Source organism: Hydractinia symbiolongicarpus, chromosome 3 (genome assembly GCF_029227915.1).
Source record: "Hydractinia symbiolongicarpus strain clone_291-10 chromosome 3, HSymV2.1, whole genome shotgun sequence".
NCBI classification, from domain to species: domain Eukaryota; kingdom Metazoa; phylum Cnidaria; class Hydrozoa; order Anthoathecata; family Hydractiniidae; genus Hydractinia; species Hydractinia symbiolongicarpus.
In genome coordinates this window covers 31,080,378-31,095,289 of record NC_079877.1, presented here as the reverse complement: position 1 = coordinate 31,095,289, position 14,912 = coordinate 31,080,378, and the positions used below count along the sequence as shown (strand labels likewise).

Here is a 14,912-nt window from a genome sequence, read left to right as displayed (position 1 = left end):
TATTACACGGAGTGCAACTTCATCAACCAGGCAAAATGCTCTGGGAATGAGGTTGTTGCACAACAACTGAAGCAGTGAGAGTCCGGTAGCTCAATGTACAACTTTGTTCCCAGTCCTATATGACTTTGACTTCCGGGTTTACTTTTGTCATACTTTTGCTGGTGGTGCTGTGGGGTGGCTTTTTCCGCGGCAAGGTTTTAGCATAACAAATCAAATTTTTTGGTGAGAATTTGGAATATTTATGTAATTACTTTAAAAAATGCGTTGGTGTATTTAAAGAAAAGAGATTTTTTCAAATCAAAACATGGCTGCCCTCTTTGTGTTATGTTTGGCGTTGTTCCGTGTGTACTTCGTGTCCAGCGCTTTTTTAGAAGAATATTATGCAATCAATATGGCCGCAAAGCAAGCACTGGAGAAGATCCGACTGTTCAAACAGAAAGCGTTTCTTCATGGAAAATGGTCTTTGGGAATAAAAGAAAAAACCTTTCCTGTCTATAGCCCATCTTCTGGTGAGGTAAATCAATCTAATTTTAACTCATGTTTTTCTGTTGTTAATTGTTGTTGTTAATTTTGTTTTAAAAGCAGAAAAAGTATTTAAAGTATTTAACGGATGTATTTTACCAGAATCTCTACTGCCTCATGTTACACTCCATGCGAAGGTATTACATAATGATTTGAGAAGATATATTTAGCTATCTTGACATTTTTTATTCTTAGACATGTCTACTTTTCTGACTAACCAATAGTAGGGGAAGGTTTGTTGATTGCACTTTCACTTTCACTTTTGACTGCAATTTTTTAGTCAGGGTAAACGCCTAATTAGACTACTCTAGCTTAATTAGGCCATATTACCTGTTAAAGAGACACGTACTAGGCATTGTGTACCTAACCACAGTGATTCTGAGTTAGGAATGGGTAATTCTCTTGGTCAGCAAATATTGCATGTTACTTTTAAAGGCGCGTAATCACCCTGTAGGCAACTTTTTTTATTTTATTGTAAAAATTGAAATATATACATGAGAAAACATTACCCAGAAAATTTTATTTAAAACTGACAACCAGAACATGTTCTAATGTTTCATGAAAATAACAAAATCACCCCAATTTCTCTTCGCCTACAGAACCGCCATTGCATTTCATTGCACGGATCATGCGATAATAAACGCACGGCAAAATCGATCACATGGTTGCTCGATTCATGCCATTACAGAAATAATAATGAAGGAGGGAGAGTATCTGTAGCTGTGTTTCCATCGTAATGCTTTTACAAATGTATCAACAAAGTTCCAAACATAATAAATTAGATAAATCAATCGAAGTTTCTGTGTTATTCTTTATTATTTAAACGTTTTAACTTACTGAAATCAGACTTCTTTGCAACACTGAGCACTTGTTGTTGTTGTTTCTGAAGACAGCTTCGCCTCGCTAGCTGTCTTACTTTTTGATTATTTTCCTTTGTTTAAACAGTTAGTCGTTTCCTTATGGAGACAGTATCAAATCTACACAATTAGAATACCTAAGTATTTAGAATTTCCCCTTTCATGCTCTAAATTTAATTATCTCCATAGTGCTTCAACTATCTTCAACTATCACAATGAGCATTCTCCCTCGTTGGGTTATTTTGCCTATAATATGCAATAATCCCGGTCAGCTAATCAAAAATGAAAGAGCGTGATAAGCATTAATTATCATAACTAATAGCCACGAGGCAATGCTTTGATTTCTTCTTTCTGTTTTGTTTTGTCTGGTGTCCAAAAACAATGGCGAATAGAATAGAAGAAAATTAAATCTAAGTGGAGAAAGTAATACAGATGTTTTTACGCTCGGCCTGTTTTTTAAACAGAACCAAAATTTCTTTCCATTTTTTAATGCTATGTTTTACAAAGAAAAACAAGCCAAAAAACAGCGTGAACGGAGCCAACCATAATGGCGATTTTATCGAACTCCATCCTATTGCTCATTTAAAGATAAGGCCGTTTGTTTACCTACGGTTTCACACGAATATTTTGCGACGGCCCGCTTATTAGACGAGAATAAGAAATCAGCAAGACAGTTAAATATAGCGGCTAGAAAAAAACCCCAATAAATTCAAGATAGTGAAGTACCATTATTTCCATTTCTAGTAGGTTTTGTATCCTCAAATTTTCAGGAAAGTCATAACTCCGTCTGAACTTTGAAATAGATATAAAAAACGGATATGTTAATTTTTTTCGATAAGGGTGATTTTGCGCCTTTAAGCCAATGGCTGGTCTATATTTTTCAGGGTAGCCGTTATGATTTATGGGAAAACACCCCATTCACCCAGAGACCTCTTTATAAATAGAGTCTCTATTTTCAAACTTCATCCTATCAAATTGTGTAAGGAAATTTTTTGCTTTAGTTTAGCTTTAATTCAGATACATGTAGTTCTTGTTTAATCAAAATTTCTTTTGTGAGAGTTTGACCATGAAACATCAATGTTTTCCCTCAACCAATGTTTTATATACCACATGACATTCTGACCAGGAGAATGTGACCAGCATTACAAAAGGTCTATTCATATCTTGATAGCTTCGGCAGCAATTATGTTATCGCAAAACAAAGTAAGTAGCCTAATTAGGTGATTTTTTATCTGTATTTTCTTTATTTGATGTGCTAAATTCCATTTGAAAATAACGAAGTAACTTTCAGGGGGTTTGTGCCATAAGTTATTAACACAGTTCAAATAGAACAATATTTCTATGAAGAACATAAATCTGTGTTGAAATTGTTCTGTGAGTTACAATGATTTAAGCATATATAATTGCAACAGTAAGTTTTTATTCCCCTAATTACCACATGTCCTGAATTAAGTTACCACTAGTGATCTTAGTTGTCACCTAATCAGGTTTTTTATTCCTATTATATATAAAGTTTCTACAGTGCTGCGTATGTCATAAAAAATGCTGGCGTCTTCAGAGTTTAGCAATTAAAGGTAAAAGAAGATCCAACATATATACATTCAGACATTATGGATAACTGAGACAATATTACAGAGATGAATGAGACAACAAGCACTGATGTAAACAAAGATGGTAGACAACACAGTGAGACAAAACACTTTTTGTAATTTTTTTTCAAGGTTTGCTTCTCAGTTAAAAACCGTTGCATGAGATTAAAGAGAATGAAGTATTTCCAGCTTTAATGATGTGCAACAGTGGCTCGTTAGAGATAGTTGAGAACTTCTGTTACTTAGGTGATATGTTGGGCAGTGGAGGGGGTGTTGGAAGAAGTGTTACTTGCAGGATAGGTTCTGCTTGGAAAAAGTTCAGAGATTTACTTCCTTTGTTGACTAGCAGAGTCCTGTCAATTGAGGTAAAAGGTAGGTTGTATGAGGCCTGTGTTATGTTGTACGGTAGTGAGACATGGGCAGTGAAGCAGGAAGATCTTGACCGTTTAGAAAGGAATGATATGAGAATGGTTAGGTGAATGTGTAACGCCAGTCTGAGAGACAGAAAGAGTTCAGATAAGATAAGAAGCAGGCTAAGTCTCCGTAGAATTAAAGATGTTATCCAGATAAGAAGATTGAATTGGCTGGGGCACTTGGAAAGAATGGAGGAGGATAATTGGGTAAGAAGGTGTAGAGACTTGATAGTTCCTGGGGCAAAGCCCAGAGGCCGACCGAGAAAGACTTGGCAGGAGGTTATAAGGACAGACTTGATACAGAGGAAGTTGAGTTTAGATCTAACACAGTCTAGATCAGATTGGAAGAGGGTCATTAATATACGTCCAACCCATGCTAGCATGGAAAACGGACGTTAAGGCGAGAATGATGAATGATGATGATGATGCATATCCTCTCGTTGAATTTACGTGGAAGTGGACCAAAGAACTGCCATTGCGAACTAACCAAATTTTCAAATTTAAGTACGTTAGTAAAATCTTTGTGGAAAAACAGGTAAAAACAAAGAAATCGACCAGTCTGGATGATCTTCCACCACACTTATTAAAGTATTATAGTAGGACCATTAAGTCACATCATAAACCTGCCTCATTAATCTGGAGAGGTACCATCCGATTGGAAAATAAGTAAAGTTGTTCCTATACTGAAAAATGGTAACCGTACTTCTGCAAATAACTATAGACCAATTTCCCTAATCCTGATAGTTTTTAAAATTATGGAAAAAGCTGATAGTTAATAAAACCACTAACCTTTTTTCTTCTATAAGACTTTCTAATATTCTTCTTCCTCAGTAATCTTATGTTCTGATAGTCTATAATCTTTTTGATGGAATCCAACAGCTTCTCTTGCTTTCTAATATTCTTCCTTGCTGAATAATACTTTCATCCAATACTCATATGCAATCTTCTTGTATAACCCAACACCTTAGCTATATTTACGGGGTCAGTGATATTGTCTTACTCTTTGTTCTATATGACAATAAATGTTAACAATCTTCCCCTCTTTTCTTTTTCTTTCTTTTGTCAGTTTGATCAACTTTTAGTTCAACCAAATTTATTAACAGAATTGAATGGATATCCATATGCAGCTATATCAAAGTTAACAACAAGATAAGTCATTTGACACATAAACAAAACAGCAACCAATCCATATTGTGGCCAGTTTAACGAAATCAACTCCAAAATGGTTAGTATTAACAAAATCACAAATCTGTTTAAACTATTTACACATCTTTCCTCAGATCTCCTCTATTTTTATTTTTCTTGTTTGAGTACACCAGTTGCCAATGTAAAAAGAAGATTCTTGCAACTAGCTCCTCATTTGGTAAGACAATCAGCGATTTCCTGTTCTTTTGAAACTCATGTTATGTGATTCACTTCTTTATTTCGAATCATTTTTTTCAAAATAGCCAAATCTACTCTTAAGCGATTGTCCAAAACTTGTTTTGTGGAATGTACAGAATCGTAAAGTGTTTTACTATCTGTTAAACATTGAATTGATGGTGCAATATTGAAAATTTCTTCGAATAAACAGCATGGTCTCTGCAGAAAGGGTACTATTCACTACTCTTTTCATTCCTTACAAGCTAAAATTGACAACATTAAACGTAATGATTCCTTTGTGCAAGTTGGAGAGTCTGTCTGAATTGGTTTTTCAAACTCCTCAAAACCTTGTGCCACTAATCTAGCTTTCACAGTTCTTTGTCCATCAACATTCTTCTCTGTCAGAATCCATCTGGTGCTAATGCAACTTTGGTTTTTATCTTCCACTTCATCAAAAACTTTATTTTTGATCCAGTTGTTCAATTCCTTCTCCTTGGCAGACTTAATCTCCTTTTCATTGCCTTTATTCAAGCATATCAAAGCCTCTTGTGATACCTTTTCAGCAAAATCCCACTTTTCAACCTTTTTCCAGTCTAAATTCTCAACATTCCCAACTTCAATAACAATATTCAGCCGATTCCTATATTTTCCACTTGTTTACCCTGCTCTTGAGTGCACAGTTCCTGTTTTCCAACCAACTTTTGTTTTGTATTTCACTTTATCTTTAACGTTTGGCATAATATTCTTTGCTTTCACATTTGTATCCATACCCGTATCATTATTAACATCGCTGTTAGTAATTGATGCTTCACTACTTAATTCCTCATCTTCCAATATTTCCTTTCCAGTTTCCTGTTTTTCTTCATGGTCAATTTCCACTTCTACATGTGCTTCTAACTTTTCTTCTTTTAATCGTAGTCTGCATGGATGCATTCTAACATATGTTGATCCATGCTTCACTAGAACTTGCTGACTTTCTTGACCTATCACAGTAGCAGGATCATTCCAAGTATCATCAGATCTCCGTTTATAATATACTTTATCTCCTGTTGCATACTTCACACCTGTTGAAGGTCTTACATTATGTTTCAAGGCTCTTCTGAGCTTTTCAGAGGATTAAGATTTTATAAAGGCTTCTCTTGCAGCATGCAATGCGTTCAAGTTATCAGCAACTACTTGACTACTTTCCTTCCTTCTAGAGCTGGGGGATCATTCATTTCTATAACTGGAAAATTTGGATTGCTGCCAAACACTAGTTGATTTGGTGAAAAGCCATGTACGTTTTTTAAGGAATTCTTAGCAGCAACAGCCCAAGCCGCAGCTGTTTCTAATGAATAATTAGGCTTGTCCATCATTTTACAGACTGTATTGCCAAGTGTGAAATTATGTCGCTCAACAAGTCCATTACTCCATGGGCTCTCAGCAGCTGCTGTAACAATATTGATGTTTAAATTCTCACACATGTCACGGTAATCCTCATTATCAAATTCCCCACCATTATCCACTAAAAACTTTTTAGCAGACCCAAATATGGAAATCCAGATCTTAAAAATGGAGTTAATGATAATTTCTTTCCTTTTACTTCAAATAACAAAGGATGCACTAAATCCTGGCCAAGTGATCAACAAGATGTAACAAACAAATTTTATCACCATACGACCATTGTTTCAAATCCATGCCAACGCATTCATTAAATTCTGTATCACAACTATCTGAAACTCCGGCAATCATTTTTAAAAGATCTGGGTCAGTTACATCAGCATTTCTCAAAAGCTGCTGAAGCTTGTCCTTTGATGGATGCGCAAACTGTTTATGCAATTTCAGGGCCACTTTTTCCTTTTCTTGAGTATCATCCAAATTATTCATCATCAGGTATACTTGAGCAAAAGTCTTTTCAATTCCGCTACCCTCTTTGTTAATGGAAATACAATAATGTCCGGTGAAACTAAATTGGATCTGGTGTTCTTGTCGCAAAATTTCAACCTTGTCATTTTCAAAATCAATAAAAACTTTTGCATTCTTCATTGCTTGCTTACTAAATAGTAATGGTAAGTCCTTGTCTACAACTTCTTTTATTATGCTAACATATTTTCCACTAAGCCAAGCAGGTATGGTGACACGTTTTGATGCTTTGATTTCGTTACCATCTCCGAATTTAAATACTGTTCATGATGGCTCTTCTTTGATTGATGAAGCATCCTCGTCTGAAAGACTTTCTACATAATAGTTTAACCAATTCTGCCGGCAAACTGTTTTAGTGCAACCAAAACCCGATACTGCCATGGTAAATGTCTCACCAATGAGAGTTTCCATTCCACCCGAAACCTCATTAATTTGAACCGGTGCATCGTCATCTTCTTTTGAATTTGAAGATTCATTAAATACCTTCTTAACTTGATCAACCATCAAGTTATACTTTAAATCTGGAATTGTTGCTCAAACAGTTTCTTTCTGTTGCGTAGAAAGGTTAGCACTATTTAAACATCGATAAGCTGTAACAGCTTCTGGTAAATCAATATCATACTTTTTCAAATTATAGTAAAGGTCTTCAAACTCAATGGTATAATCCTGTAACAACATGTCCTTTTACCTTTTAAATTGCTCAAATTTTTAATATGCTTCATATGCACGATGCTTTGCATCTTTAAGAAATATCTTGTCCAATCTGTCCGTAAGTTTTGTAATACCATCTTCATTTTTTTAATCTCGAATGTCAAGTTGTAAGGCAGTCTTTTTAGCCTTACTATCTAAGATCCACAGAGCTAGCTACAACGTTATTGCTAGACGACATACATAAAGAAGCAGATCAGGAAAAGCTTGTAGGAACTGTCTTCGTAGATCTTTCCGACGCATTTGATAGCATTTGATACGTTAGGGAACTCCATACTGCTATCAAAGTTGAAATCATATGGTATATCATGCGTTGAGTTGGATTGGTTCTCTAGTTACTTATTTAACAGAACGCAATTGTGTCAATACATGTCTATCCCATAACCTGTGACGTACCGCAAGGGTCCATTCTGGGACCTTCATTTTCCTTATTTACTTTAATGATTTTAAAGACATCCTTAAACATTCAAAAGTGATTCAATTCCCTGACGATACAGTTGTTTATGTATCAGATAAGTGTTTTAACACAATTGAACGTGAACTAAATGAAGATTTGCAATCGAATGCAGCCTATTGTTATATCATGAATTGATTATCAATCTCAGTAAAGGAAAAACGAATCCATGTTGCTTGGAACAGCTATAAAGCTATCAAAATTTCCAACTGGACTAAGCCTTTCGTACGATCATAAGGAGTTGTGCTCGATACAGATATCTGGGTACCGGAATCAATCAATCGTTGAACATGGAGGAAAATTTTAATTACCTCTATAAACAAGCCTCAAATAAACTTCGTATGTTGAGTAACCTGAGAGATGGCTTGGACAATGAATACTCTAGCAAAATTTACCAATCAATAATTTTATCTGCACTAATGTACGATTGTACAACAAATTTAAATTTGAACTCTACAGAAAAATATAAACTTTAATCAATAAGAAATCGAGCTGAAAGGATCACTAATGTTCCACAAAAGAATATTATAAATTTAGTTGAGAGAAGGTCAGTTTTAATTGTGCGAAATTGTGTTGATGTGTGATGATTTTGCTAATTATTTTCAGTTTATGAGGCACACGAAGAGAACCAGAAATAATGGCTATTTTATAAAAATTCCCTGAGTGAAACTCGAGTTTGCCCATTCTGGCTTTTTCATAATGGATATAAAAGATTTCACTTCTTTGCCCGTTGAGATCAGACAAACAGATTCCGTTAGGGATTTTAAGAAGCTATGCGACACATATTTTGATAGATAGTATTAGATATAGTATTATGTATATTGAAGTCTATAATTTTTTCATGAAGTCTATCCAACTTTGCCCTTTCATGCTTCCTTGTTTTCTTTTTTTAGTCTGCATTGTTACACGGTAACTTTTATTGTCTTATTTCTTATACGTTTCTTATATGTTTTTCAAGTTTTTCAATTTTTTTTACTATGTTTTACTAACTTTATTATACACAGGACACATTTAAATAGAAGTGTTTTAAATACTGAAAATGTTTTTATCCTGTGTAAATATTCAGTATAAATAAATAAATAAAAATTTGGTTTTCTTGTTTGCTTTTTTATATTCTGATAATAATGCAACTAAAAAAATGTTGCATGGTGCAATTCTGCTTAATTGCGTAGGAAAAGGAAAAGAACATGCACGGCATCACAGTGCAATTTTGCTCGCACAACAAAATGGCATTGCATGCGCATAAAAAATAGCACATTAATTTCTCAAGATGTGAGTGAAATGTGTGTAATGTAAAACATGACATGCATTTTGAAAGAAAAAGTACAATGTACATTATTAAAAAACTTGAAATGATTTTTCTATTTACAGAGTGTATATATATATATAAAATTAGGTTAAGAAGAGCTTGTTAAGTATATAGGAAAAAGTTTCGGTTTACAATTACTGTATTTTATGATTGTAAGATTCCCCTAGCTCTACATTGCACAGGCCTTTTTGAAACAACAGGTCTTCACACTACTCCATTCTTTTCAAGCTTCCTATTTTTCTGGTATTAGGGCCTAAGAAATTGCATTTCAGATATACTTCAGACAAAGTCAGGATAGTGTGTGAGAAAAAAATTTTAATACACATATAGGGAACGTAACTTTTACCAGAAATCTTTATGAGTGATACTCACAAAACGAATATTGTAACAAAACTGCATTCTGACACTCAATCTTTGCCCTCAACGTAAAAATTAAAAATGTTATGTAATGTCAATGCCTATAATCACTAGTAGAATAATAATACGCTAGGTGTGTCTGTCTGTCACTTTTGCAAAGTGGATTACATTCTTCAAAATTTTCTTTAACAAATTCTATAAAACATCGCCTATAAATTGTTCTGTAATTTACCGATAACTTTACCGATAAAATAGTATTGACGTCAAAGGAAAGTTAATTAAGATTATTGAAACCATTACAATGCACTTAAAACTTTGAGGCCAAATAACTTGGAAACGAGGTGGTGACGTCAATGTTTTTTCACCGCGTGGGTAACTAGGGACAACCTGGGACCAATTTGGGTAAGTTTTCCAAACCTGGGTCCCCGAATAGTATTGACGTCATATACTAGTCGATAAGGCCCGTGGAGTAATCCACTTAGGAAGAGGGACAATGGAAAATAGGTTTTTTTAGATTTTTTGCTGACGTCAGCAGTGCAGGTACAAAAAAATTGGCGAAGTTTAGTTTATTCGTTGCCTGTACTGTGTAGAGGTTAAAACGCTGATCAAAATAATGTATAGGATCATATGTTTTCGACAAACGCCTAAGGAGATATAAGGTTTTAAAAATTTTGCTGACGTCAGCAATGAACCGTCAAAACCCAAAATTTTTTTTAAGAAATTTGTATACATGTTGCCTTCATCGTATAGATCTTGAAGCACTGATTAAGAAAATGTATAGGATCATGTACTTTTGGTAAACGGTTGCAGAGATATTAGGGTTTGAAGATTTTTGATGACGTAATTAACCCGTCCATTCCGAAACGGATTCGGGGACCCAGGTTTGGAAAACTTACCCAAATTGGTCCCAGGTTGTCCCTAGTTACCCACGCGGTGAAAAAACATTGACGTCACCACCTCGTTTCCAAGTTATTTGGCCTCAAAGTTTTAAGTGCATTGTAATGGCTTCAATAATCTTAATTAACTTTCCTTTGACGTCAATACTATTTTATCGGTAAAGTTATCGGTAAATTACAGAACAATTTATAGGCGATGTTTTATAGAATTTGTTAAAGAAAATTTTGAAGAATGTAATCCACTTTGCAAGAGTGACAGACAGACACACCTAGCGTATTATTATAAGAGATATACCAATTCAGTTTTATTATATTTACACAAAAGTTACTTATTTATTATTAGTGATCACAGCAATCGTTTCCCAACATCTTATCTATGACGTCATTATTTTGCATAATTATTAAAACTTTGAGGATCTGTATCTCGAAAACGTATGAAGGCTTTTCAAACGAAAAGAAGAAAAATCCTGGACCACTTTTCTATATCTTTTATTTAAAATAAACTTTTGTTTGCAGTGAACAAGTTCTAAAATGATAGAATCTCTTATAAGAGCAGTTACATAAATGGCAGTATTGCATGTTGGCGATTTTCTTTTTAATTTTTTTTCGAATTATGTTTATATTTAAAAATTTGTTGTCATGCGGGTAAAAGTTTTATATAAGTTTTATCATAGCAAGCGCCCTCCTACCATTTTGGAAAAGTTTGACATTTTTTGGAAAGGATTTACAATGTTGATTAACATGGCATGATGACTTTGTGCCAAAACACTGATCAGAATCCTTACAAAATAGTTTTACACCAGCTTCAACATTTTACTTGTCTTAAACACTAATTTTTATTTTAAAAAGTTTACGTGTAACGTGCAGAAATTACATGCTTTAAACAGAAAAACTTTTACAATTCCTTGTTGTTTTATGACAGTTAAAGAGTCATTGTTAAGGGAAGGAGGAAAACTCAGAGTTATTAATTAATTTTATGATATGTATGATATTTTATTCTAAGTCAGTAAGTTTATATCTTTGAAATTTCATAGGCAAGGGTTTTACCTCGAACAATGTTTTTGAGAAAAAGGAGAAAAACATTGATTTATTTTCACTTTTTGTGTCAAATTATATTTGCTTACATGTCAACAAATTCGCATACATTAAAATTTTCACTAAAGTTCATGTAGATATCTCCAATATTTTTCTACATTGTTCACCACTGCAAAATTCCTGTTACTTTTTTCTAGATTATTGCTAATGTGTCTGATTTGGATGAAGATGATGTTAATGGTGCAATCAAAAGCGCTCATATTGCATTTCAAACGTACAAGAAGTCATCATGTAAATACAGAAGTGAGATCTTGCGAAAGCTTGGTCAAAGCATGCAGGAGAACGAGCATGATTTGGCCACCATTATGACATTAGAATGTGGTACGTCTAAATTTTAAGTTCTCATACCAAAACTAAGTCAAACTATACTCTCTCTTTCTATTTATATATGTCTCCTTATGAGTTCACTTTCCCATACCTTGCTAAACCATATTTTATTGTGTCCTTTATATGCCCTTTTTTTTAGATTGGATACCTAAATTTTTTTAGCCTTGACCATCCTAAAAATTTTCAGTTTTAAGCTTAAAATATATAATTTTAAAGCGATTGCGAGCGTATTGATTAAAAAACAGACGGGAAGTATATAACGACCCCCCCCCCTAGGGAGTCATTACAATAAAAAGCAATGACGCGAAAAATTAGGTCGTCCACAAGTCATGAAGAATTCGTGGGATGTCATCTTTTGCATTGACTTTTCAATTGAATTTTCATTTTAATTGCAAGATTTTTTTTTATAACTCCTAACTTCTGAACACATCATTACTGATGGTCATTACTCATATTGGTCATAAAAGAAAAAAAAAATTGCTTTCAATTTTCTTATTTATAAACAATCTTTTATATATCAGGCTTAAATATTTTTCAATTGACCGTCAACGTAGAAATATTTGTCCAAATTATTAGGTTGCTGTAACTTTGCGTCGAAATTTATTTTAGGAAAACCAATCAGCGAGTCCGTGGGTGAAGTTAAATATGCGGCTTCGTTCTTGGAGTGGTATTCGGAAGAAGCCAAACGCATCAACGGAGACATATTGCCAAATGCTGAAGCTAACACACGTAAGATGATTCTGAAACAGCCAGTTGGTGTTTGCGGTATGATAACTCCATGGAACTTCCCCTTGGCCATGATAACCAGAAAAGTAGGCGCTGCCATGGCTGCAGGTTGCACGTCAGTAATTAAGCCGTCCGAAGAGACGCCGTTGTCGGCATTAGCTTTCTGTCAACTTGTGGAGGATTTGGATGTACCCCCCGGTGTTGTGAATGTAATCACTTGTTCGCGAGAAAATACAGTGATGGCTGGTACAGCCTTGTGTACTAGCCCTTTGATTAAAAAAATAACTTTTACTGGTTCTACAAAAGTTGGCAAATGGTTGCTGGAAAAGTCGGCACCTACCGTCAAAAAGGTTTCAATGGAACTTGGAGGAAATGCTCCATTTATCGTGTTCAATTCTGCTGATGCTAAATTGGCAGCATCCAAAGCCGTTGTGTCGCGTTTTCGCAATTCGGGACAAACGTGTATTTGCGCGGAGCGAATATTTGTTCAGGAGGGAATTTACGATGAATTTATGTCCGAGTTCACAAAAGCTGTCTCTAAGTTAAAGATTGGCGATCCGTTAGAGAAAGACACTACGCTTAGTACGTTAATAAATCAAGGTGCACTTGAGAAAGTTCTACATCATATCAAAGATGCTGAACAACACGGTGGTAAAATTGTTCTTGGTGGTAAATTATCTGATCGAGGAGGCCTGTTTTTTGAACCGACAATAATTGGAGATTGCAATGACGAAATGCAGTGTGTAAAAGAAGAAACATTTGGTCCTGTTGCCCCTGTGATTAAATTCAAAACAGAGCAGGAAATATTAGCTCTTGCAAATACGGAAAACTCTGGTTTGGCTGGTTACTTTTTCTCAACTGATTATCAACAGATTTGGAGAGTTGCAGAAGAATTGGAAGTAGGGATGGTTGGTGTAAACGAAGTTGCAATTTCAAACGAAATGATCCCATTTGGAGGTATAAAAGAATCAGGACTTGGAAGGGAAGGCTCCATATATGGAATCAGCGATTATTTGGAGCTGAAGTACGTCTGTCTTGGTGGGTTGTAGTAGTAATTTAATTATTGACTTTTAAAACTTTAGAACTGTCCATTGCAGCTTTTAAAGAATTTTGAACATCTTTTCTGATACTCTTTATTTTTTTAAGATCTTCAGTGTCATCAGTATAAACGCTTTTCTATATCTTAAAGATATTTGATTTATTTAGCGAATCCCAATTTAGAAATTGATACATAAGAGAGAGGTACACTTTTTAGTGTAACCGAGTTGATAGTACTGGCTGAAATTTAGGTCAAAACCTGAGTAACTGCTGAGCAACTCGTCAAGCTGAAAGTTTAACAACCTACTTATAAAAAGGGAAATTATTAAAAATATGTTTATTATTAGTGTCAAGCTAAAATTAGTCACACTTATATTTAGTGAAAATCCTTCCCTAAGCAACTGAAATGAAATATGAAATATTCTTGCATACCTGGCAAAACTTATTAAAATGAATGATTTTTTGGAGCGATGTTATTTCTTTTACCTTGTATAGATTCCAATTAGAAGAAAAAATTATTAATTACTTGTGCTCAATTTTTTTTTCGTTCGATTTCAAGAAGCTACAAGAACAAAGATTCTATGAATAATTTCTTTAGTTGTTCAACGATGTGCGTAATTTTTTCGCGAATGATTGTTCGCGACTTATAGTGTTTGGGAATGACGTAAAAACGTTAATAAATATTTTTAAGGAAAAGCTATTTCTTAATGAAACACAAGTACACATTTCATTTTGGCTGTATAATTTTTCACTTTGATATAAATCTTCACAAATTATTAGCAATTCTTGATTTTTTGAGGGGAGGAGGAAGTGGAAGGAAAGTGGAGGAGAGGATGGCGGCGAAAATAATACCATACTTTTTTTACAAAAGAATGTCAAGAAATTCTGCAAATCCAGGAAAAAAATAAAAACTACCAGTCATAATTTTTAAATTGGTCAAAATAAAATATGGAAGATAGCTTTTTTTCGCCAAGCCCTAACGAAAGAATATTTACAATTTTCCTGTTTGTGAAGAGTGATCCTGAAATTTGGTTTGATTTTCTGTTCAAAATCTATGAATAAATGATAGAAGAATAGCTATAGTCTGAATAAAATGGTGGACTTGATGGAGGAAAACAAATTCTTGCTTTGTTGTAATTTTGAAAATCTGCATGAGAAGAGTTTTGTGTCGTATGGTATGATCAATATAAATCAAAAGCTATCACAAGCGCTCTACAGAAACGAGAGTTGGATAGTTTGAAACTTACGAGTCGCCAAAAAAAATACAAAGCATTATCTACAGCTTAAGCGAAAGATTTTTTCATGTTGATGTTTTAAAAGTACACCGTTTAAAAAGTTAATTTATATATCTTGTAAT

General features: G+C 34.2%; 1 protein-coding gene across 1 annotated transcript; it reads left to right on the top strand.

Moving 5' to 3' along the window:
- The first annotated feature begins 289 nt into the window (after positions 1-289).
- LOC130636780 (glutarate-semialdehyde dehydrogenase-like) lies at positions 290-14,080 on the top strand. The gene is made up of 3 exons (XM_057446624.1): positions 290-514; positions 11,602-11,785; positions 12,401-14,080. The coding sequence occupies exons 1-3, from the start codon at positions 305-307 to the stop codon at positions 13,564-13,566; spliced, it is 1,560 nt and encodes a 519-aa protein (XP_057302607.1). The 5' UTR covers positions 290-304; the 3' UTR covers positions 13,567-14,080.
- The last annotated feature ends 832 nt before the right edge of the window (positions 14,081-14,912 follow it).